The sequence below is a fragment of the Impatiens glandulifera genome, chromosome 2 (genome assembly GCF_907164915.1).
Source record: "Impatiens glandulifera chromosome 2, dImpGla2.1, whole genome shotgun sequence".
Lineage (NCBI taxonomy): Eukaryota > Viridiplantae > Streptophyta > Magnoliopsida > Ericales > Balsaminaceae > Impatiens > Impatiens glandulifera.
Genome location: NC_061863.1, coordinates 66,042,505 through 66,065,507, shown reverse-complemented (window position 1 = coordinate 66,065,507; position 23,003 = coordinate 66,042,505). Strand labels below are relative to the sequence as shown.

Sequence of the window (23,003 nt, the reverse complement as noted above, 5' to 3'; positions counted from 1 at the left end):
AGGATATAAATATGACTATAACCTATCCTATTATCTAATATAATATTTAAATTTTAAATAATTCAAATAAATAAATAATTATATTAAAAAATAAAGTTAATATATTTGAATAACAAATGTTAATTAATTTATACATATACCTCATCTAAATTAAATATTTATAAAGAAATTTATTCTAATTTTTTTTTTTATATATAGACTAACTTTAAACGATCCTCCTAAATAAATATATTAATTAATTTAAATTATATTAATTAAAATAAATTTATATATTATCTAAAATAATATTTAATATAAATTATATTAATTAAGAAATTCTTTTATTTAAAAAATTATATTAATTAAAATAAATTTATAATATAAATAAAATTATAACATAATATATTATCTAATCTAATATTTAAATTTTAATAGTAGTAATTTATAAAATTAGTAGTTATTTAAATTTTTATTTATTTATTAATAAAAGTTAATATTAATATATATAATTTTTTAATAATTTTTTTATTATATTTTAAAATTTTATTTAATATAAATTAAATATTTTAAAAAAATATTATTAATTAATATATACAGGGAGAGGAGAGAGATAAGGGTAAATAAGGAATAAAAAAAATTAAACTAATTTTTACCAATTCAATGAAACAAATGTTATTTGAAAAAACTATAATTTATCTAAATAATTTATTCATCAAACAAGGCTTGTGTAGATTCAATAAATTTATGAGAAATAATTTATTCTTTGTGGGGTGTTATAGTTTTTAAAAATAATAATAAATAATTATTTCTGAAAGAAGATCTAGATTATAGATACGAGTAGCAGTAGAGCCCACGATTGCTCCCTTTAAACTGTTTGCTGTCATAAAATATATATTAATAATATAGAGGGACTCAAATACAACGTAGTTAGCTTAGAGGGTGTTTGGTATTTTGAGTTGTTTTAAAAGAAAAATATATACGAATTAAACTCCAAATCAAACTAGGCCGCAGCAATATTTATTTGCAAACGCGTTGCTTTTCCTTGCGTCTGTTTGTTTTGGAGGACGCAATTTGCTAACTAGTTAGCACGCGGCCTTTTATCTAGTTTCAAATCAAACAATTTGTATCATATAGTAGGAAAAAAAAACTTTTAATGGTAAAATTATAATTTTTATTTTATTTTAGAAAGTTGGTATACATCCATATAACTCTTATATTATATTTTTGATTTATTTCGAAGAAGATTTTTGACTCAGCTATTTTAAATCAAAATATTTTAGTGAGAAATATTCAATTTGTTTAGATGAGATATTTATTAATTAAAAAGTCAATATTTTTATTTTATTTATGAGGAACTCGAGTTTATTTAAATAAACTTTGAATAATCAAAACAAGCATTTAAAAAAAAAATCTTAATGTTTCATAGAAAAAAAGAGTAAAATTTACTAATGTTAACATGAATATTACATAGGATTACTAATATATTACCTTTTACTATTATTCAATTCCAATAATTAATTTATTCCTATTTATATGTAAAATAAAAACAGCCTGTTATTTTATGATATATATATATATAATGCTTTAGAAAAATTCTTATATATATATATATTTATAAATTACAATAATATATTCTGATCATGATTCTGATGATTTATTATTATGATATTTCTTTTAATAAATATAATCATATTTTAAAAAATATATAATATTTTATTTCTATAAATAATATTTAAAACAATTCTTATAACAAATAAAACAAAATATTATTATGAATTTAAATGACGAAGCCAAAAGTCTTATTAAAAAGAAAAAATATTTTTAAATTTATTTTTCATTAAAAATATTATAATTTTAAGTTAGAGCATATAATTATTCAAAATGTCTCATATTTTATATTTTATTGAGGGTACCTACTATAATTTTTTCTCTTAAAAAAATTTAAAAAATAGTTAATATTTAATATATTAAATAAACTTATTATGATTTTAGTTAATTTATAATTAATTTTGATAAAATATTAGAATGATTCAATTATTATTATTATTATTATAAATAATGAAAGAAAATACGCAAAGATCTCTAATGACCTCCATTTGAGGAGGGGAAAGCGAAATACCCTACCCTAGAAAAAGGATTTTTTGATGCTTCGTTGAAAATCAATTGAAAAACACAGTCTTCTTTTTCTTACTATTTGTTTTTAGGCTTTTAGAGAGAGAAAGAGGAAGACAAAGGAGAGAGAGAGACGGAGGAGAATAAATTATTAGATATTTTAGTTATCGCCATCTCACCGTATATCGGCAAAACTATTAGGGTTTCAATTTGCGTCCGTCATCGTCGTCTCTAGGGTACTTTCCCTTTATTTCTCTCCCCCTCCCCCTTCACGCCCGCATTCGGCCGTGTTCTTTGCTTATTCTTCGTCTTTCTTGACTCTTCCTTGTGCAAAATTGTGAGCTTTTTAATGGGTTTCCCTTTATTTCGCTATTTGGTTGACTTCATATCACAGATCGTCTAGGTTTGATGCATGTTGCTTTTTACATTGCCAAAGTTATCTTCTTAATGTTGTTTTGTTTTTCTTGGATGTGATTCTTGTTTGTTTGATCAGAGATTCTTCTTTTGGTTCGAGATACGCGTTGTTGACTTGAATTGTTGGAGACTTCAAGAAGGATTATTCGGCATCGATTTAGGATTTCATCTGCAAAGATTCAAAGCCCTGGTTTTAGTTCAGGATTCCCAGATTTCTTCTGAAAAACAACCCTGAATTCCTGTTTGGCTATGCGTTCTTCATGGGCTGATTCTGTAGCTGCAGCTGATAATGCTGCGGCTGGGGCTTCTGCTAACAATGGGGTTGTAGGTAGTACAACTTCTGCACCTCAACGTTCTGCCTATGTTCCTCCTCATCTCCGCAATCGTCCCCCTTCTTCTGAGTCTGCACAAGCTCCAGGAACAGGCTATGGTGGCCCTGCATCTGGGTATGGTGGTCCTGCATCTGGGTATGGTGCTCCCTCTGGTGGGAGCCGTTTTGGGAATCCTAGGAATGATTACGGTCGATCTGGTTATGGTGGTGGCGGCCGTGGTGGTGGTGGAGGCTGGGATCGGGGAAGGGACCGTGAGGTTAACCCATTTGCAGAAGAAGATAATGCTGAACCAGATGTTTCTGATGATCAAAACACTGGAATAAACTTCGATGCTTATGAAGATATTCCTGTTGAAACTAGCGGTGATAATGTTCCTCCGCCTGTGAATACTTTTGCAGAGATAGACCTGGGGAATGAACTTAATGAGAATATAAGGAGGTGCAAGTATGTGAAACCTACCCCTGTTCAACGTCATGCAATTCCAATCTCCCTTGCAGGACGAGATCTGATGGCTTGTGCTCAGACTGGATCGGGAAAGACAGCTGCCTTTTGTTTCCCGATTATTAGCGGAATTATGAAGAGTCAGGTTGCTCACAGACGGCCCCGTGGTCGTGTTGCTTTCCCGCTCGCTCTTATCCTTTCTCCAACCAGGGAACTGTCTATGCAAGTGAGACATTTCTTTCTTCTTATTTATGTTTGGGTTGTGATGAACCAGTTAGTTTTCCTGAAACATTTCTGAGTTATCTTGCAGATTCATGACGAGGCTAAGAAATTTGCGTATCAAACCGGTGTTAAGGTTGTGGTTGCTTATGGTGGAGCACCTATCAATAACCAGGTTAGCTAGTTGTGTCTTAGATTTCTTTCCATGTTACTTTTGTTTCCAATGGGGGAGGGATATTCATCATCTGTTACTTTTGAAGTTCGTACGAGTATTAAGTCTTTACAGACCATTTGGCAACATTTATAATTCTGCCTTTGTATTCAGATCTGAATCTAAATGAAAAACAACCAATAAATTTTTAAATCTGTTTCTGACTAACAGCTTGTTTGATGAAAAGATGGATTATTTAAGTATCCTTTGTATTTACTATTTCAAAATGTTATGAAAATTAAAGATTATTATAGTTCATGATTTGATTGATGAATGGGATAAGTAATCCTTCATCAAACACGGCCTAAGTTTTGTTTCGAAACATAATCTCATCCATTTACGTATTGTTACATGTTGACAGCTGCGGGAATTGGAGAGAGGTGTTGATATACTTGTTGCAACACCTGGGCGGTTGGTGGATTTGCTGGAAAGAGCAAGAGTTTCATTAGAGATGATCCACTATTTGGCTTTGGATGAAGCGGATAGAATGTTAGACATGGGTTTCGAGCCTCAAATAAGAAAAATTGTTGAACAGATGGATATGCCTCCACCAGGTGTTAGGCAGACAATGCTTTTCAGTGCCACATTTCCTAAAGAAATACAGGTCTATTTTTTTTTCATATTCATTTTTTGTAAAATGTATAGGCAGTTGTTAGATCATCTCTTTGTTGTTATTAGTTCTGAGCAATTTGATATGAAAAAATAATAAAGATTTTATCGAGATGCAGTTTATTGATACCTAATTTATATTGTATGCATACAGAGGTTGGCTTCAGATTTTCTTTCAGGATACATTTTTCTGGCTGTTGGAAGAGTTGGATCAAGTACTGATTTGATCGTTCAAAGAGTGGAATTTGTTCACGAGTCTGACAAGAGAAGCCATCTTATGGACCTCTTACATGCACAAAGGGCCAATGGCACACAAGGGAAGGTATGGGAAGGCTGCATCTTATGGACCTCTTCGAGTTGTTTTTGGTCTTGTCTGGATGGGGAAATGCATATAATTTTTTCTTAAAGGCTCTATCTTTTGCTTATAGCTGCTGACACCATCTTTTGCTTGATCTGTTTTTGCTAAAAGTCTTTTGTGTATGAATTTTTGCAGCAATCTCTAACTTTGGTTTTTGTGGAGACAAAGAAAGGAGCTGATGCATTAGAACACTGGTTGACCATGAACGGTTTTCCCGCTACTACTATTCATGGCGACAGAACACAACAGGTAACTTTTTCGGCCCATTTGAAAATCATGATAAAATCTTAACCTTTATTTTCCTTTGTTCTCTCCTGTTATGATAAGATTAAATCTACATTCTGGTGTTAGAATGAAGAATAAATGCGAATAGTAGTTTTTTGCGATATTAATAAGTTTGTACATCGAGTATCCTTGAAAATATGTGGGATCCTCAAATTGCCTTTTTCATTTTTCTTTCCAAAGGTATAACATGTTTGTGCTCAAGTATCTTATTACATTTTCTTCTTAATGTGGTTATTATTGAGCCTATTTGAAAACTGTTATTTTGTCACAATCTTGTGCACTCACTGTCCCATTGAAAAATTTCTGTTTGATACAAGATTCTTTTGCATATCATGATCCATATTATATATTTGCTGACATAATAATAATGTGATTTGACTTTTAAAATAAGGATCATTTTATTCAGATTATATATTTTCTGGCTATTAATATGAAATTAAACTTCATTTAATATAAAATTTATTTTTTGGATCATGATCTAGATTATTGTGTGATTTTTCTTTGCTTAATTTGTATAATGATTACTTTCTGTATCTTGATCCTCATATTCTTTTATGTGCATTATGATCCAAATTATATATTTTCTAGGATAATAATAATGACAAATTTTTTTTATAAAATTGATTCGGTGTTCCATTGATTCCCGGCCCATGAAGATCACGGGTACCTTGGCTAACAATGTGAATTTTGACTTCATTTAAAGATGATTTTGTGGATCATGATCCAAACTATGTGATTTTTTTGCTTCATTTGTATAAAGATCATTTTTTGTATCATGATCTTCGTTCTTCCATATTCTTTTATGTGCATCATTATCTAATCATTTACATACATAACAAATGTATATTATTCCTGAATCTTCATTATAAATTGCAATAACAATTAAGTCCATTACTTGATTTTCTTGGTTTCATAAGTCTGTTTGAAATACCTGCCTGCATTGATTTGAATTAAAACTACGCGGACTGTGTTATTGGTTCATCTTTTTTACAAGTTAAAAATGGAAATGAAATCTGTTCTGGTTTCTACAAAAATGGTCCTTTTTCAGGAAAGAGAACAGGCTCTGAGATCCTTCAAAAGTGGCAACACCCCAATTCTTGTTGCAACGGATGTAGCTGCTCGAGGTCTGGACATACCCCATGTTGCCCATGTGGTGAACTTCGACCTTCCAAACGACATTGATGATTACGTCCACCGAATAGGACGAACAGGGCGTGCTGGGAAGTCGGGTCTCGCCACTGCCTTCTTCAACGATAACAACACTTCCCTCGCAAGGTCTTTATCCGACTTAATGCAAGAGGCCAATCAAGAAGTTCCGGCTTGGCTTTCGCGCTATGCTGTCAGATCCACATTTGGAGGAGGGAAGAATCGTCGCTCAGGCGGCGGTGGTCGGTTTGGAGGCCGCGATTTCAGGAGGGACTCCGGTTATAACAACAGGGGTGGCGGAGGAGGCGGTGGTGGTGATTACTATGGTGGTAGTTCGGGCGGGTATGGTGGTTCGACTGGCGGAGGTTACAGTGGTGGTGGTGGTGGAGGAGGTGGAGGATATGGTGCAGGTGTTACCAGTGCTTGGGACTAAATTGGTAATTTATGATTATGTCAAAAAAATATAGAGATGATGTTCTTTTGATATTTAGCCAATTTGTCTCCCTTACTTATAGTTTGTTTTATTACTCTTTTTTGTTCATTTTAATTTTATTCCAGACTTGGTTTAGATCCCCCCCTTCCCTTTGGCTCTCTGTAAACCCTAGATTTATTAAAACTCTCGCATTATTATGATTTTAGGGGATGATGGATGGATATTGGATTTTGGATAAAGAGAGATTTTCAAATCATTCTAACTTTAGATTATTTGGACTGGTATCTAATTACTCACAGTTCAAAAATGATGAAGTTTTACCTGTTTTGAAAAAGAATCATTCATATGTATCTTAGTCTATGTAATTTACTTCTATTGTTGAGTAAAATATATATGAACAATTGTCGATAGCATGGCGCAATACATGAACAAAATGTCACTTATTCACAAAACCAAGTTTAGCATTGCTGTTTTGCAGATGTATACCATTACAAAATAAATTTTTAACTTTTTATTGAACTTTTTGAAATGGCAACGATTTGGTGCATAATTCAAAATTTACAGCTTTAAATTAAACTTGGGAATTAAATTCACAAATGGTTTACACTTAGAAAAATGAATACATGGAGATAAACAATGATTTAAGGCAAGTTGAAGGATTGGATTTCTGTATTTTAATAAGATCAACTATATACATGCCAGAAGCAGGGTGGAGGGAATGAGATCGGAGGAGTTGGATCAATCTAGTGTTTGTTTGTTTGGAAATTTCAGCAAAAATGTTCCATTATATGAATTCGAAACTAAATTACAAGGAATAAATTGAATTCTTAGGGGTGGCAAAATTATCGATATTATAGGTATATCGAAAATTCCGTACCGTAATTTATCGAAAATATCGATATTTTAGGTATACCGAAAAAAAGTTAAGGTATGATATCGTTAGCGAAATTATTTGTAAGATAAAAATATGAGATTTTCAAAATTTTGGTATATCGAGTTATACCGAAATACCGAAATAATATTTATAAATTAAAAAATATATATTATATAATACTAAATAAATAAACTTGATATTAATTTAATTAGAAAATCATAATTTTTAGAAATCAACTAAAAATATAATGCAATCTCTTCAAATTATATTTTATAAGATATAAAACTAATTTTATTTCACTATAAATTGTTTGATTTCTTTATTTTCAAAACAAACATTCCTAATATTTTGGACCCTAGGAACAACCTTCAAATGATTAAAGTTAGTATAAAAAAATTGATAGGTGATACAAAGGTTCAAGAGTTTGTCGATAAGGTTAAACAAGATTTGACAACTTTGTGGACAAAATATAAAAGAATACACGATAATTCAAATGTTGAGAGTCAAAGTATGCAAATAGAGTACAATGGTAGTGATGTTAATGTTGTTGGTGGTGGTCTTTACGATGAATCGTTCGATGATGTGGAAGCCCAAAATGAAGAAGAACAACATCGAGAGATATCCAATGAAGTAGATAAATACCTTGTCGATGAGATTGAAAAAAGATTCAACCAAACTTTCAATCTCTTGGAGTTTTGGAAAGCAAGTGAAACTAGGTACCAAATCCTTTCAATTATTGGCAAGGATATTTTTACAATTCTATCATCAACGGTGGCTAGTGAGTCTGTTTTTAGCTTGGGTAAAAGGATAGTGAATCCTTTTAGGATCAGTTTGAGTTCTAAAATGGTGGAGGCATTGGTGTGCACAAATGATTGACTAAAAGGAGAAGAATTCAACTTATGGAAAGATCCTACCGATGATGAACTTGAATTGTTCAAAGAAATTGAAAAGAGTGAGTTTTTATTTATTAATTAAGTCTAAATTAACTAATATTTATTATCATTATCTAATTTGAATTGTTTTATCAATTTATAAAATCAAATTGCAGATGCAACTAAAGACCGTTCTGAATCTCACTCTCTCGCCTCCACTTTAGTCTAACTTGAAGATTATAATATTTTTGTAATTAATTTTAATTATTAACATTTGCTAGTTTTTAAGAATGTTAGATTTTATAAGCAATATTTATTTTATCATAAATATCTTTAATTTTTTGTTTTGTGTAACGTTTATGTATTAATCATATTAAATTATTTTTTGTTTAAGTTAATATATTTTTTAGGTATCAAAGGTATATACCGATACCGTACCGAAATTAAGGTATACCGAAAGCAAGGTTACCGAAATCAAGGTAAGGTAAATGTATGCATTTTTTTATACCGAAGTTTTAAGTAAAGTATAAGGTATGAATAAAAAATTAAGGTATACCGTACCGACCCACAATTCCCATTCAAAATAATAAAATCGAATTAATGTGTTTTTCATACAGAAAAAAAATATCATAATATAATATTATGTTTATGATAAATCATATATAAAATGCTTTTTGTTATTAATTTCCTATAAATCTAAACAAATTTACTTGCAAAGTGTATTTAATTGTTATTAAAAATAAATTGCTATATTTATATTTTTTTATTGAATAAGTTAATTAAATGGGATATTAATTTCATACAAATAAGAAAATTTTCAATCAAACTATTTGTCAATTTATTAAATTATTATTGATCAACTAAATAAAAATGAAAAACTATTTGTTTAAAATAAAAATAAAAGACTAAATGGTAGGTGAATTCATTAATCTCCTTCCACATTATTTATTATTATTCTTTATATTATTTGTTAGTGAGTATTTTATTTTATATTTTCAATTTTGTCTATTAAGTTGTTAATATTTATTGTGTTTCTAGTTGGTTTGACATACTTTGAGTCACTCATTGAGATTTATATATTGAAATGCAATTGTTATGAAAATGCAATTAATTGAATTAAATAATTTTATTCCTATGATAAAGTTAATAAAATTAGTTGGTACGATGATTAACTAATTTATTTCAATATAAATTTTTTATTGTTCATATATTATTTAACACAATAACACACTTGAATAACTATATTGTTTTGTCCTTCAATCATCTTAAATGAAACCCTACGTTCATAATTTTCGACATCACAATAAACTAACTACTTCTTAATTCTTTAAAAAATATATTTTATTAATAATTTTAATCATGACTTCTCACGGTAATAGATTATGTACGTTTAATAAGTTTAACACCTAAGTAATTTCAATGCTTCAACATGACTAGATCCGTATGATCTCAGATATAACTATTTATAATATTTTCAGTATAAAATAGACGTTATAACTTCTTTAAGAAAAATATGTTGAACAAATACTTTAAATCAATTCTTACTTTGTGGATTTGGTTTTATATATTGTACTTTATTTATTTAATTTGTAATATTATACTTTTATAATTTTTAAGACAATACACCTAATGTTTTTAATCCACACAAGAGTAATATATTTAATCAAGTGTTCCCTATGATTCCATGACATGTATGGTGAAGAATATCTATTTATTTGTTTGAAAATGTGTTATTTTCTTGTAAGTGTAAGATATTGTATTTGTGTAAAGTCTATCTTATTCACTCATAAATAAAAAATATTTTATTTGCGTAATGTCAAAATGTGTTAGTATTTAAATTACTAAAAAAAAAAAAATCTGAACTGCTAAAAGTTGGTCATATTATCGTGGCATGCCTAATTCACTTATAAAAACAAAACATTTACATTTTCCTAATCACCTTAAGGTCTGTTTTTATAATGAGTTATTTAAAAAATTATGATTAATAGAGATTTATAAAAATAAAATTTTCTTTAATAAAATTATTTAAAAGATATTTAATATGTAATAATATTTTTGACAAAGAAATAAAATATGACAAAAGCTTACGTGTTCATACTTTTTTCTAAATTTTTAAGCTCATTTCAAATATAATTTGAGGCTGTCACTATCACTAAATAAATGAGTACGGAAATAATGGTAACAAATTATTGAGAAAAGTAATTGGAATGTGGTTTAAAAATTGAAATTGGCTATGAACTTCTATATTATCTTTTGATGATATCATTAAATATAGGGGTGTATTATACCTCAGTACCTCGCTCACTTTTTTTGGTTTGCCTCAGTCATATATATTATATATATATGTTTTGAGTTATTGACAAGTTGATGAATACAATTATTATATATAACATTCAATTATTTGAGAGTCTGTTTTACTCTAATGTATACTTGAATGTTATAACAATGAATTTTCAAAATTACTTTAAATATATTTTGAACTCTTTAGGAGGAGGAGGAGGATGAATTATGACAAAGCATAACTTGAAAAGTATAAAAGCTTATTTGAATCTTTGGTTACAAAACAGGGGCCATTTTAATCTTCTTCTTCACTGAGCAATTAATCCTATATATAAAATGCCTTGACAGAGATGTACATGTACCCCTTTAAATCTCTCTGCCTCTCTCTATCTATCTAGTATCTATCAATGGCGCTTCTGAAAACCCAATCAGTCTCTCGTTACATTCTGTATTTTATATTCATCGGCAATTATTGTGTGTCCGGCGGAGGAGCGGTCGAATTTCCGGCGCCGACAGTCCATGAAATTCTCCATCTATACGGGTTTCCAAGGGGACTAATGCCCCGTTCTGCCAAGGGCTACACTTTGTCCGCCGACGGAACTTTCGAAGTGGAGCTTGAAGGGATCTGCTATGTCCAGTTCAAGGAGCAGCATCTCGTCTATTTTGATAAAGTGATTAGAGGGAAGCTCAAGCATGGCTCTGTTTTCATTATGTCAGGGATCCAGACAAAGAAGTTCTTCTTTTGGGTTCCCATCACCGGAATCTATGTCCAGGAGATAACCGGAATGCTTGACTTCCACGTCGGACCTCTGTCGGAGAAGATCCCGGCCAAGCAGTTCGACAAAATTCGCAATTGTCTGAAGAAAGGTGAAAGGAAATGGAATGAAATCGGAGGAGGAGGAGTTGAATCAATCTAGAAGTGTTAATTTATAGTGTTTGTTTGTTTGTTTTTTCATCCACAATAAAGATTGCCTTCAACTGAATTTATGAATTTTGTATAAAGTTATAATGTGTCATATTTAAATTGATAAAAATTAACCTATCTTGTGTGTAATCGATTTTATATTTTTATATAACACATTTTATTATTATCAAGTAAACAAAATGTTTATAAAGAAAATTTTGACATATTTATGATTTAACCAACTTTATAAATATATATATATATAATATTCTTACTTATAATTTACAATAATTCATAAATTCAGTTGTTAATCATTCCAACACATCAAGCCTCAATTGGAAAAAATGGTTGGAAGTTCCTTTCACACTGTTTGATTTTATTATAATTTTAAATAAAATATTTGTCATAAACAAATAGTCATAGATAATAATTTTATTGCGTTTGGGATTTGAATTATTTATTATGTTGGGATTTGAATTATTTAAATAATTCATTATGGTTTGATATAGGGTTATAAAAATTGAGTTATTAATAAAAATATATAAATGAAATTAATATTTAATAAAAAATTAAATAAAATATATTTTAATTAATTATTTAATAAAAAATATGAGAAATGATGAATTAATAAATAACAAAATAATTATTTATATAAATATATAATGTTTGCTTAATTTTTAAAATGTCTATAAACTTTAACTAACTAGGCTAATAACACTTTATATTTAAATTTAACACCAAATTTGATAAACCTGAAACATTTTAACAATAAAAGTTTAACTTTTTAACTAACTAATATATATATATATATATATATACAATGATGTTTAATTTTTAAAGTGTCCGAATTGCCGGGTCGAGAGCGGTGGTTAATTTGGATATATGTGAGAGTAAATGAATATTTGAGTCGAATTATAAGTTGACCCGCCCATAAATATTTTTACGGTAATATTATTTTTACATTTTTTTATATTATTACTCGTTCAAATACATGAGATATATGCTAGTTCAAATAATAATGATATATAAGAGATTATATGAATTTTGGGGTCAGATTTGTTATTATTATTATTATTTTTTTAAATATTTTTGCTTTATTTTTTTTATTTTGGTTAAGTTTTTGTTGTTCTTAAACAATTTTTATTTTATTAAATTAAACATTTTCAAAATAAAAAATAATTTAAATAATAATAAAGCCTAATATAAAAAATACAACTTATCGAAGGTTGAATATCTGATTAAAAATAATATAGAAATACAAGAAAAACTTATATTAATTCCGAGTACAAATAATACAAGAAAAACTTATATATAACTCCGAGTACAAATAAATAATTAATTTAAATAATAATATTATGATGGAGATAAGGAAATTAATTATTCATGAAAGCTCCGAACCCGCCACAAATGGTTCATTATTGTGGATCAAACACAATAATTTACCATCATCTCCGACTCAGATTGAAACTCCAGATTGACGCCAACCACCAGCCTGTTTCTCACAATTATGAATTTTATCAAACTGTTTGGCCGGAAGTTTCTCCGACAAAGCTCCGACGTGAAACTCAAGCATTCCGGACGTTTCGTCGGCATTGATTGCAGTGACCGGAACCCACAAAAAGAACTTCTTAGTCTGGATTCCAGATACACTAGAAACAGAGCCGTGCCTCAGTTTCCCTTTAATCGTGGCATCGTAATAAACGAGCTGGTTCTTGAATGTGATGTAGCAGGTCCCTTCCAGTTCCACTTCGAAGGTTCCATCGGCGGACAGAGAGTAGGCCTTGGCGGATCGGGGCATTAAACCCTTTGGAAACCCGTATTGCTGGAGAAGTTCATGGACCGTCGGCACCGGAGCTTCGATCGGTCTTCCGGCGGACAAGCAATTAGGAATATCGGAAATCAATAGAAAAGATAGAAGAATGTATACAGAGAGTAATGGGAATGCGGCCATTAGAAACAGATTAATTTGAAGAAGATTTAATGTATATTTATTTTCCGGGTATTGATGGCAGCGCATTTTATAGTATTGCTCAGTGAGGAAGAAGATTAAATATGCCCTTCATTTATTGTCAAATATTAAATTTAGTTTATATACTTTTTTAAAAAGATCATATATTCTTTTATAATTTTTGTGGTTACTTGTTTTATACACATATATAATTAATCTTCTTCCTTATGGAACTAATTATCACTGCTATATATTTTGTATTATATTACTATTTCAAACGATATGTTATAATTGGTCTATGTATAAATTATTGCAAAGATTCCGAGATATAGATGTTATTTTTTTTTTGAATTGGTTGAGTTGTTTCAAGTTTATTGACATCAATTTTTGCAGTTGTTTATCCTTGTTTGTTTAGACCATTTTTTTTCTTCAGCGATTTTGAGCTTTTGGTATTACGTCGCTATTATTTATTTTAGCAGGGTTGTTTCAAGCTGATTGTGTAGTTTATAGTTGTCATACTGGAGTGTGCATAAAAATAGTTCTTCTTATTTTTTAATTTATTATTATACTTTTTTAATGAAATAAACTTTTATTGAAAACTTATAATAAACTAGTCTCAGTTATAGACACAAATATCATCAGTATTCATAATCAATTTCTTTGTTATGCCTTGTTATATAAAATTCTTCCTTTGCAAGAGTGTTTATTTTTAAAGTAATTTGCAATCATTGATTCAAGTATAAATTAGAGTAAAACTGTAAAATAGACGCTCTATTAATAGAATGAAAAATGATATTTATAGTGTTTAATTATTATTAAGTGTCCTTGTCAATTTTTTTTTATTTTATTGTGAAGAACTTAAAATTATATATATAATGTTTTTTTTAATTTTTTTTTTTAAAAAAAATGTGTCATTTTTGAGTGAATTAAGAGTTACGCTCGATTCTCAACATTTTAGGCAAAGTAACAAATCAATTTCAAGGAAAATATGCAATTTTAATTAATAAAATTTAATTTTCGAATAGCTCGAATGGTTAACGAGCCGAGTTCGAGTATAAACTTTGGTACTCGTTCGAATATATATTATACAAATCGAGTCGAGTTCAAAAAGTATAATACTCGATTCGACTTATTTACACCCTATAATCCCGCTTCCACCCTAATTTAGCTTAACCACGGTTAAACACATTTAAATATATAACATCACTAATATATTTATTTATTCTTTATCTTTTATGAAGCAACTTATTTTTTTTATAAATAAAAGGAATGAAGCGTCAATCCAAACAATTGGAAGGAAAAAACATTCCAAAGATGGATATGTTCTCATGTATGCCTGTTTGGTTTGCTCAGTTCTGGAGTTGGAGTTGGAACCCTGTTTGGTTTGATCAGCTCCGGAGTTGAAGTCGGTTTTGTGTGATTTTTTTTTAAAATTTACTTAAAAATTATACTTTTTATAATATCTTATTGAGATATTGATTTAAATAAAATAATATTTTTAAATATATTTTAATTATATATATATATATTAACAAATTTAATAATATTTGTTTCAATTAATTCCAAACTCCAACTCCAATATTTTTTAAACAAAGTAATTATATATATAATAAAAATATCATTGTATATAATTTTATTTTAGAAAAATTAGACTGTCTATAAAAACTCTTGGAAACCAAACTAGATTTAGATAGTAATAAAAAGAGTTATGAAATAAGAGGCACAAATATATTTTCAAAATATATAATTATAAATTTTAATTTAATTTTTTATTTTTATAAATGATGATACCAATAATCATTCAATTCTAATCTACAAATTTATTTTCCTCATAACTTTTTAAATGATCTTTATTAATAAAAAAACAAAAATATGTGAATAACCAAAACATTGAATATGAAAAGCCAACTAGTAACAAACACGACATATAATAATACAAACTAATTAAAGATCTTCTCCGGCAACCGTCGCCGGCGCTTCTCCATACTTTCACTCATCGGTAACCAGAGCTTTAGAGTCATCAGTATCAAAAGCTTCCTCCTGCAAATTAAACCCAGAAAAATCGTTGATTTGTTTTCCAATTAAGACTAAATCGAGTATCTAGATATCGATGAAGAATTGAAGATATAAGAACCTGAAAACGTCCCTGTTTGGAAGAAAGACGGTTCCAAGCATTTTTGGAGCAAGAACGAACAGCCTTGAACTGATCAACATTAAGACTATTATCAAACATCATTATATGAAAGTAAATGTCGTCCGTAGGCGGCGAATCGATTCTGATATCGCTAACATCAAACCAAACATAGAGTCTCTGTAACTGAATACCCTTCAGCCCTGTTATCGATCCATACCCAAGCTTCCCTGTAATTCTGCTATCATACCTGTTGTTCATTTTAAAGATAGATAGTTTCATTATTTCTTATTATAATGTTAAAAAAAAGATTCAATTTTTATTTATACATACCAGATGGTGTATTCGAATTCCACCGTGCAGGGGCTGCCGAGCTCGATGGTAATCCGATCGTCTTCAGAAAGAGTATAGGATTTGACTGAATCTGGAAAGAGGCCGGTGGGAAGGCCGTATTTGGGTAGAAGCTCGTGGATTGGTAATGGCGGGTCGATTTGGGAGGAGACTGAAATGATAATGGAAAGTAGGAGAAGAGTGAGGAAGGTTTTCTGATTCGTCGCCATGATTTCCATGGAGGTCTAGAGAGAGAGAGAAAAGAGATGAAGAGTGATCGAGGAAGAAGAAGAAGGAAGCTTCGAGGGTTGGCAATGGAAATGGAGAATTGGCTTCAACACTTATCATGATTTTTATTTGGGAAGGAAGGGGGACTGGGGACGTGATTTCCTGTTTTTTGTCCTTGTCTTTTTTATTTATTTATTAAGGGTTTGTTTGATTTATAACTTAATTATCTTGTTTGTTTTGTTGATGAAAACCAATATTATTTGAGTAAATTTTAAAATTGTTTTTAATACTTGAATTTTAACAATTTAATGAAAAGAATGATTGATAATTAGTTCAGATGAATATTGGTTTAATTATTTAAATTTGATAAAATACAGGAACCCTTAATATTACTTTATTAAAAAAATTACTTTCTTTATGTTAAATAATAAAATGCTGCAACTATTGTAGTTTCCTGGGATTTTCTGAGGTTTGTTTTTTTGTACAGTTATTTTTTCAAAAAAGGAATAAAATAAATGTAGATAAAACATATCTAACACCCAAAAGAATTACACCCTACTTAAAGTAGAAAGTAAGAATAAATGAGGTATAGTTCAAAATAAATAATAAAATTCGAAACTCAAAAATCTTAGATTCAAGCAGATTAAGAAACCTACTCACTCACGGCAATAATCGAAACTCGGACTTGATAACAAAAAGGTTCAATACATGAGATCAAATAAACACGAAAATCACAAATCAAAATAAATGATAAAAATTGGACATAGAAGTAAAATATCCAAATCAATTAACCACACAAATTAATCTCAAGATCAAACACTCAAAAATCCCCATAATATTGTCAAATCTCATGTCAAACAAACTTAATTTCAAGTTGAATGTTAGTTTTCCATATATATATATATATATATATATTATATAGAGATGATTAAAAGTGTAAATAAACTCATCTAAACTAATAAAATTGAAAGAATCAAATCTCGAACAACAATATCTATATAAGACATTATTAGTGGAATCGACTACAAAAATTATTTAGTGTTAGTAAAATACAAAAACTATAAATCAAAATGATAAACATTTTTCACATGTGATTGGTAAACTATAATAATATATTACCTTAAGATTGTATTAACAAAATAGTAGAACATTAAGATTGCCATTTTTCCAAAGAGATAATTAGTTAAGTTGTTTCTCAAATACAAAATGTTTTAGTAAATATTTGAAAACCTTGAGATCACTATTTTTTTTTTCTTTTTCATAACTTTTGAAAATGTTAAAATTTGTATTAAGAATATTATTTAATCTTCTGATAATACAAACAATATAAGATCTTGAAAACATGTTTTGAATGACTCAACCATAACAAACAACTAAACCATATATTAATCACTTTGGATTGATATAGTAAAAGATCACAACTTTTACATGTGTATGATAAACTATTTAATGCATAGAAATTAAGTATAGTATTAGGATACAACATCCTAATCCATCAAATGCAAATTAATTAGTAGTAGAATGAAAACCAATATTGTAATGGATAACATGCACTCAGATCAATTCTTACCATTCTTAACTAAGCATTTCTTTTCTTCTCTTGCTCAACATCATCCTCAACTTTCTTCTCATCAATATTGTTATCTGGTTTAAACTTTGGCAATGCCTGATACCCATCTTTTTCGGGATAGACTTTGGTCATGTACAAATACAAACACATGGTAAGTACAACACAAATGACCAAGTACCAGCTAAACTCAAGGGTAGTTAGGGCTTTAGCCCTTTCGAGTGAGTCTTTTGTATTACACCTCACCACATAGTGAGCATCCTCCAAGTTCATGAAACAACCTTTAGGCATGAAACCCTTTGTCCAAAGCATGATTCCCATAACATTGTACCAAATTCCTTGAAAAGCTATACTGAAGGACCTAACAAAGCTGATCAAGAAACTCTTTGGGTAAGGAATACCGAGGACAGTGGTAATGAGCGAGACAAGAATGAGAATTTGAAGGAACCAATGGTAATGACCCTCCAAGCCCATGTGGTCGGTCGAGTGGAGGTGAAAGAGGATGTACTCTTGCCAAAATGCCAAGACTCCAATAGCAAGAGTCATGCCATATTTGGAACTAGGACGCCCAACACGATCCAAGATCACAGCGAAAACTGCGTAAGTTAATATGGTCAAAGATATTGAAGCGTGCTCGAAGTTATGGAGATGGGTGGTTGGGATAGTTCCATCTGTGTCAAACGGTTGGTGTTTGACTGGACCAACGAAGAGTTCCATGAGAATGGAGATTGTGCTCCCCGCCATCATGAAGTAGAGTTCTCCATACCTCGACTTCTTGATAGGGAAGAATGGAACTGAAGTATATGAGTTTGGATTGCGAGCGTGGATCTTGATGTGGTTTATCAATTGCCATAAACCAATTAGAAAGAAACCAAGCCCTGGTAATACATGCCCAATCAAGCTGCCCATATTCTTGATTTTAAGGGAGAAAATGTAACTTTCTTGGTATTTTGAGTGTGATGTTAAACTAGAGGAGATTGATTTATATAGTAATATGGAATATGAGAAATTAATTAATTACCCGGTCTAAAATATTGTTCCTTAATTGTTACAATTTGTGTCATAATATTATTATGTGATGATTTATATTGAAATATTCATTTTTTTATTTAGTAATTTAGCACGATTTTAACTTTATCTTACAACGTTTTAATTTAAATTATGATATTTAATTTTTTAAGTAAAACTTTTAACACTTAAACTAGTTTATTTAGTTTTATTTTAAAATGTTTTTACGATAGTTGTGATTCTAGTGTTACATTATGGTTGAATGAAATATTTAGATTTATAAAAAAATAATTATCTTTGTTGTTACAATATTACAATTTCATTTTTATTGGTCTGGCTGATCCCTCGAATCATTTTTTTTTTACAAGAAAACTAATTATTCGTTCATTTCAAATTTGAAATACTAAAGTTAACAGAAGACATTCATCTTTATTTTAACTATTTTTATTCATATGATTTATTTTTGTACTGAGTTTAGACTGAGGATCGACAATATATATTATAACGATAGTTTTGTGTAAAATTAAAACTTCAAAACGACAAAAGGATGAGAAATGAATATTTAAAATGTAAGATAGAAGTTAATAATTATTAAAAATAAAGTAAATCTAGAAGAGTTTAGCTTAACTTATAAACCTAATTAGAGTATTCAGTATTATACAATCTCTCATTCATACAAAAACAATAAAATAAAATAATTTACAGCAATTTGTGACAAGTCATAAGTTGCAATGAATAAATTGTGTCAAACAAGAAAGTCATGTATATCCATTTGCCTTATCATGTACTAATCAAATGTATTAGATATTATTAATTAATTAATTAATTAATTTGCTCTGTATTTTACTATAGCTTCAACTGCATTTTGCCGATCTTTCCCATCAATTGGTCATTTTTGCTGTAAATTTGTCGTTTTTCTCAACGATTTTAATAATACCTTAACTTTTCCAAAAATAAAATAATTAAATAAAAATGGGGCTTCTAATTACTTTGTTTAATTTATTGATTTATAAAAGTATATGGAGGTTACTTAAAGCATTAATAATTTTTTCAAAATTATTAACAAAACTACCTTTATCAATAAGCTTATCTAAAGTTTCCTTGACACGTCCAATTCATTGATTTGTCTTTGTGTTTAACTAATTATTTATTAATTGGAAATATTAATAAATAGAAAGACAATAATAGTTACAATTAGAAAACATACTCAATATATTAAAATTTCAAACATAATAATTTAAAAAAATATATATTCTTCAGAAATAATTTAATTACATACATTAATAATATGTTATTCAAAATAACAAAAACATTTACAATCTAAAAAGTCCAAACTATTGTGTAAACACTAGTTTTAACTTTTTAATTTTATAATTTTTATAAAATTTTGAGTTAATAAAATTATTTTTTTATATCTAACTACAAAGATTGCAATTTAATAATATACCGAAATTATTTTACCACAAAATATTAAAATATTGATTTTTTTATACCAAAAAATGTCGATACAAAAATTATCAATACAATAAATGTCTGAGATTTTTAAAATTATAGTATATCGATATATACCGAAATAATATTTATAATATATATAAGTTTTAATTTTTTCAAAACTAAACTCACATAGTTATTGTTTTTTAACGAATAAATCGATTTTAGTAAATTATTTCATTTTCCAAATAAATTTGAGTCTTTAACTCTACAAATATATATATTTTTTCTCAATAAATTTAATAAATTTATTTCTTTTTTTAAATAAATTTAATATTAATTTAATTATAAAAACATAAATTTTAAAATATAATTAAAATATAAGTAAACTTCAATATTATTCGGTATGAACGGTATAATACTTATACCGTACCAAAATTGCTGTATACCATCAATATTCGGTATGAATGAGATGTTACTTGTATTACGTCGAAATTTCGATATACCAAAATAACGGTACAGTAATTGTATAATTTTTCCTATATCGAAACTTTCGGTAAGGTATATGGTATAGATACAAAATTAGTATACCAAATTCAAGCATAATCAAATAATTAAAAAAAAAAATAAATTGAATTATATAAAATAATATAAAAATAAATAAAAATTAAAATAACCTGATTTCAAACAAGGCCTTATTTCTATTTTATTTTGAAAGTGGATCAGACCTCAAACAAAGCCCTAAGGCCTTTAGGGCTTTTGGGGTCTTTGTGAATATATTAAAAGAATGGGGGTGAATTTAAATGAAAGAAAAAGATAAAAGGAAAAGAAAGAAGAGCTGAAGGCCGTTGAAGGAAGGGGCGGCGGCTGGCGTAGAAGATGCAGAATTTCTTCAAAGATCGACGATTGGATCTTGGATGACGATGAAGATCGTATTCCAGACCACTCATAAATGTATTTCGATCAAAAGGGTATGATTGAAATAAAGATTTCTTGGCAGAGAGAGTTTTCTTCTTTAGGACTTCTATTTTCCTTCCTCCACCTCCGAGAGCTAATCTAGAGAAGAGAGAACCTCCATTGTTGCACTTATTTCCTTCCCGAGAAGAAGAAGAAGAAGAAGTGCTTGGAGGAGAAGGGGTGTCCATCATCAATTCTAGCTGCTCAATTTTGTCTTCCCCAACTATCCAAGGTCTATTTACAGTTTTTCAATGTCTAGAATGAAATGAATACATGATTTAATGACTTAGATACCTTCTATATATTTCTATTCTAGTTATTTGACTTTGTACTAGATTTTCCTTTCAAAGTTTCAATGCAATATGATGAAGTTTGATGCAATGATGACTGTTCTAGTTCTTATTTCAGTTGATGAATGAATCTGTAGTATCTGATTTTGTGCATTTTGGTTGAGAGAAGGCATTGAGATGGATTGAATAAATGCAATGAATTATTACATAAACAGTCTATACATTTGATGAACAAGTTGATTGAGTATTCATAATTTTAATCAACACATGGAATTCAATTTTCTTTCAATAATTGTTTGTTTCTAGGAACTTTCCCTCATGAATTTACCCTTGAATTGACATATATATGTATATTTTAAGGAGTGTATAAACTAAGCATAAAACAGAGTTAAGTAAGGTAATTAAAATCCATAGAATGCAAATTAACCAAAGGAAAGAAGCACACATTCAAATCTGTTCTCCTTAAAGCCAACATAGATCAGTACTCTAGTACTAAGTTAGGCTTAATTTGAACAGATTGATCGATAAACATAAGCAACATTAATTAATTAAGTTAGATATACCCAATAACTCCCTTCTCATTTGTCATAATCATTCCTTGAATTCCTTGCCGGTCTTAATAAATCCGTTCAAGAGGCCACGTTTGCTGTTCTTCTTCTGAGCTTCGGTATCATCATCATCCTTATCGTCAACCAATTCCTTCTCGTCATGATTATCTTCCAACTCGTACTTAGCCAAAGACTCGTACCCTTCTTTTTCCGGGTAAACCTTAATCATGTACAAGTACAAACCCATTGCCATGATAACACAAATGACCAAATACCAACTGAATTCAAGGGTGGTTAGCGCTTTAGCCCTGTCTAGAGCAGCATCCGTTTCACACCTCACCACGTAGTGAGCTTCCTCCAAATGCATGAAGCAACCTTTAGGCATCAAGCCCTTGGTCCAAAGCATTATTCCCATAACATTGTACCAAATACCCTGAAAAGCTATGCTGAATGACCTAACGAAGCTGATCAAGAAACTCTTTTGGTAAGGAATACCGAGAACAGTGGTGATGAACGAGACAATGATGAGAATTTGAAGGAACCAATGATAATGTCCCTCAAGACCCATGTGGTCGGTCGAGTGGAGGTGGAAGAGAAGGTATTCTTGCCAGAAGGCAATAACTCCGAGTGATAGAGTCATACCATATTTAGTACTTGGACGACCAAAACGATCCAAGATCACAGCGAAAGCCGCGTAAGTGAATATGGTCAATGAGATGGAAGCGTGCTCGAAGTTGTGGAGATGGGTCGTGGGAATGGTCCCGTCAACATCAAACGGTTGATGCTTGACCGGACCGATGAAGAGCTCCATCATAATGGACATTGCGCTGCCCGCCATCATGAAGTAGAGTTCGCCATACCTCGACTTCTTTGTGGGAAAGAAGATCTTTGCAGTGTATGATTTCGGGTTAAGGGAGTGGAGCTTGATGTGGTTTATCAATTGCCATAGCCCAATGAAGAAAAAACCTAGGCCAGGAAGCACATGACCGATCAAACTGCCCATGGCTCGATGTCTGTGTTGTGTTTGAGAAAGAGAGATGGATTGATGTGTTGAATGTGGATGAGTGTTTTGGTATTTAAAGGTGTGAGGATATTA

At 29.6% G+C, this 23,003-nt stretch overlaps 6 protein-coding genes across 8 annotated transcripts; 2 read left to right on the top strand and 4 right to left on the bottom strand.

Moving 5' to 3' along the window:
- The first annotated feature begins 2,155 nt into the window (after nt 1-2,155).
- LOC124924040 (DEAD-box ATP-dependent RNA helicase 37-like) lies at nt 2,156-6,795 on the top strand. 3 transcript variants are annotated; one of them, XM_047464082.1, is made up of 7 exons: nt 2,156-2,327; nt 2,585-3,504; nt 3,589-3,672; nt 4,070-4,312; nt 4,472-4,639; nt 4,811-4,924; nt 6,009-6,795. In XM_047464082.1, exons 2-7 carry the CDS (start codon nt 2,755-2,757, stop codon nt 6,537-6,539), a joined length of 1,890 nt encoding a protein of 629 aa, XP_047320038.1. In that variant the 5' UTR covers nt 2,156-2,327; nt 2,585-2,754; the 3' UTR covers nt 6,540-6,795. The 3 variants fall into 3 exon arrangements, with proteins under 3 accessions (XP_047320038.1, XP_047320039.1, XP_047320040.1); XM_047464083.1 differs by having other exon boundaries at nt 2,156-2,428; XM_047464084.1 differs by lacking the exon at nt 2,156-2,327 and adding an exon at nt 2,374-2,494.
- Nucleotides 6,796-10,972: 4,177 nt separating this feature from the next.
- LOC124925253 lies at nt 10,973-11,482 on the top strand. The gene has a single exon (XM_047465224.1). It carries the CDS (start codon nt 10,973-10,975, stop codon nt 11,480-11,482), a length of 510 nt encoding a protein of 169 aa, XP_047321180.1.
- A 1,443-nt stretch (nt 11,483-12,925) lies between these two features.
- On the bottom strand, nt 12,926-13,420 carry LOC124925252. The gene has a single exon (XM_047465223.1). The coding sequence runs from the start codon at nt 13,418-13,420 to the stop codon at nt 12,926-12,928; it is 495 nt and encodes a 164-aa protein (XP_047321179.1).
- Nucleotides 13,421-15,258: 1,838 nt separating this feature from the next.
- LOC124927349 lies at nt 15,259-16,220 on the bottom strand. Its single transcript, XM_047467752.1, has 3 exons — nt 15,882-16,220; nt 15,552-15,798; nt 15,259-15,457 (listed from the first exon to the last, which is right to left on the bottom strand). The coding sequence occupies exons 1-3, from the start codon at nt 16,115-16,117 to the stop codon at nt 15,407-15,409; spliced, it is 534 nt and encodes a 177-aa protein (XP_047323708.1). The 5' UTR covers nt 16,118-16,220; the 3' UTR covers nt 15,259-15,406.
- A 1,249-nt stretch (nt 16,221-17,469) lies between these two features.
- On the bottom strand, nt 17,470-18,625 carry LOC124926919. The gene has a single exon (XM_047467246.1). The coding sequence runs from the start codon at nt 18,580-18,582 to the stop codon at nt 17,686-17,688; it is 897 nt and encodes a 298-aa protein (XP_047323202.1). The 5' UTR covers nt 18,583-18,625; the 3' UTR covers nt 17,470-17,685.
- Nucleotides 18,626-21,733: 3,108 nt separating this feature from the next.
- On the bottom strand, nt 21,734-22,965 carry LOC124927101. The gene has a single exon (XM_047467449.1). It carries the CDS (start codon nt 22,908-22,910, stop codon nt 21,951-21,953), a length of 960 nt encoding a protein of 319 aa, XP_047323405.1. The 5' UTR covers nt 22,911-22,965; the 3' UTR covers nt 21,734-21,950.
- Between the last annotated feature and the right edge of the window lie 38 nt (nt 22,966-23,003).

Excerpts from the sequence above, each read along its gene's own strand:
- LOC124924040 (XM_047464082.1), top strand. The coding sequence starts at position 2,755 with ATGCGTTCTTCATGGGCTGATTCTGTAGCTGCAGCTGATAATGCTGCG. Across the intron at positions 4,640-4,810 it reads CCAATGGCACACAAGGGAAG|CAATCTCTAACTTTGGTTTT; the intron begins GTATGGGAAGGC and ends GAATTTTTGCAG. Across the intron at positions 4,925-6,008 it reads ATGGCGACAGAACACAACAG|GAAAGAGAACAGGCTCTGAG; the intron begins GTAACTTTTTCG and ends GTCCTTTTTCAG.
- LOC124925253 (XM_047465224.1), top strand. The coding sequence starts at position 10,973 with ATGGCGCTTCTGAAAACCCAATCAGTCTCTCGTTACATTCTGTATTTT.
- LOC124925252 (XM_047465223.1), bottom strand. The coding sequence starts at position 13,420 with ATGGCCGCATTCCCATTACTCTCTGTATACATTCTTCTATCTTTTCTA.
- LOC124927349 (XM_047467752.1), bottom strand. The coding sequence starts at position 16,117 with ATGGAAATCATGGCGACGAATCAGAAAACCTTCCTCACTCTTCTCCTA. Across the intron at positions 15,799-15,881 it reads GAATTCGAATACACCATCTG|GTATGATAGCAGAATTACAG; the intron begins GTATGTATAAAT and ends AATGAACAACAG. Across the intron at positions 15,458-15,551 it reads CCAAACAGGGACGTTTTCAG|GAGGAAGCTTTTGATACTGA; the intron begins GTTCTTATATCT and ends TTTAATTTGCAG.
- LOC124926919 (XM_047467246.1), bottom strand. The coding sequence starts at position 18,582 with ATGGGCAGCTTGATTGGGCATGTATTACCAGGGCTTGGTTTCTTTCTA.
- LOC124927101 (XM_047467449.1), bottom strand. The coding sequence starts at position 22,910 with ATGGGCAGTTTGATCGGTCATGTGCTTCCTGGCCTAGGTTTTTTCTTC.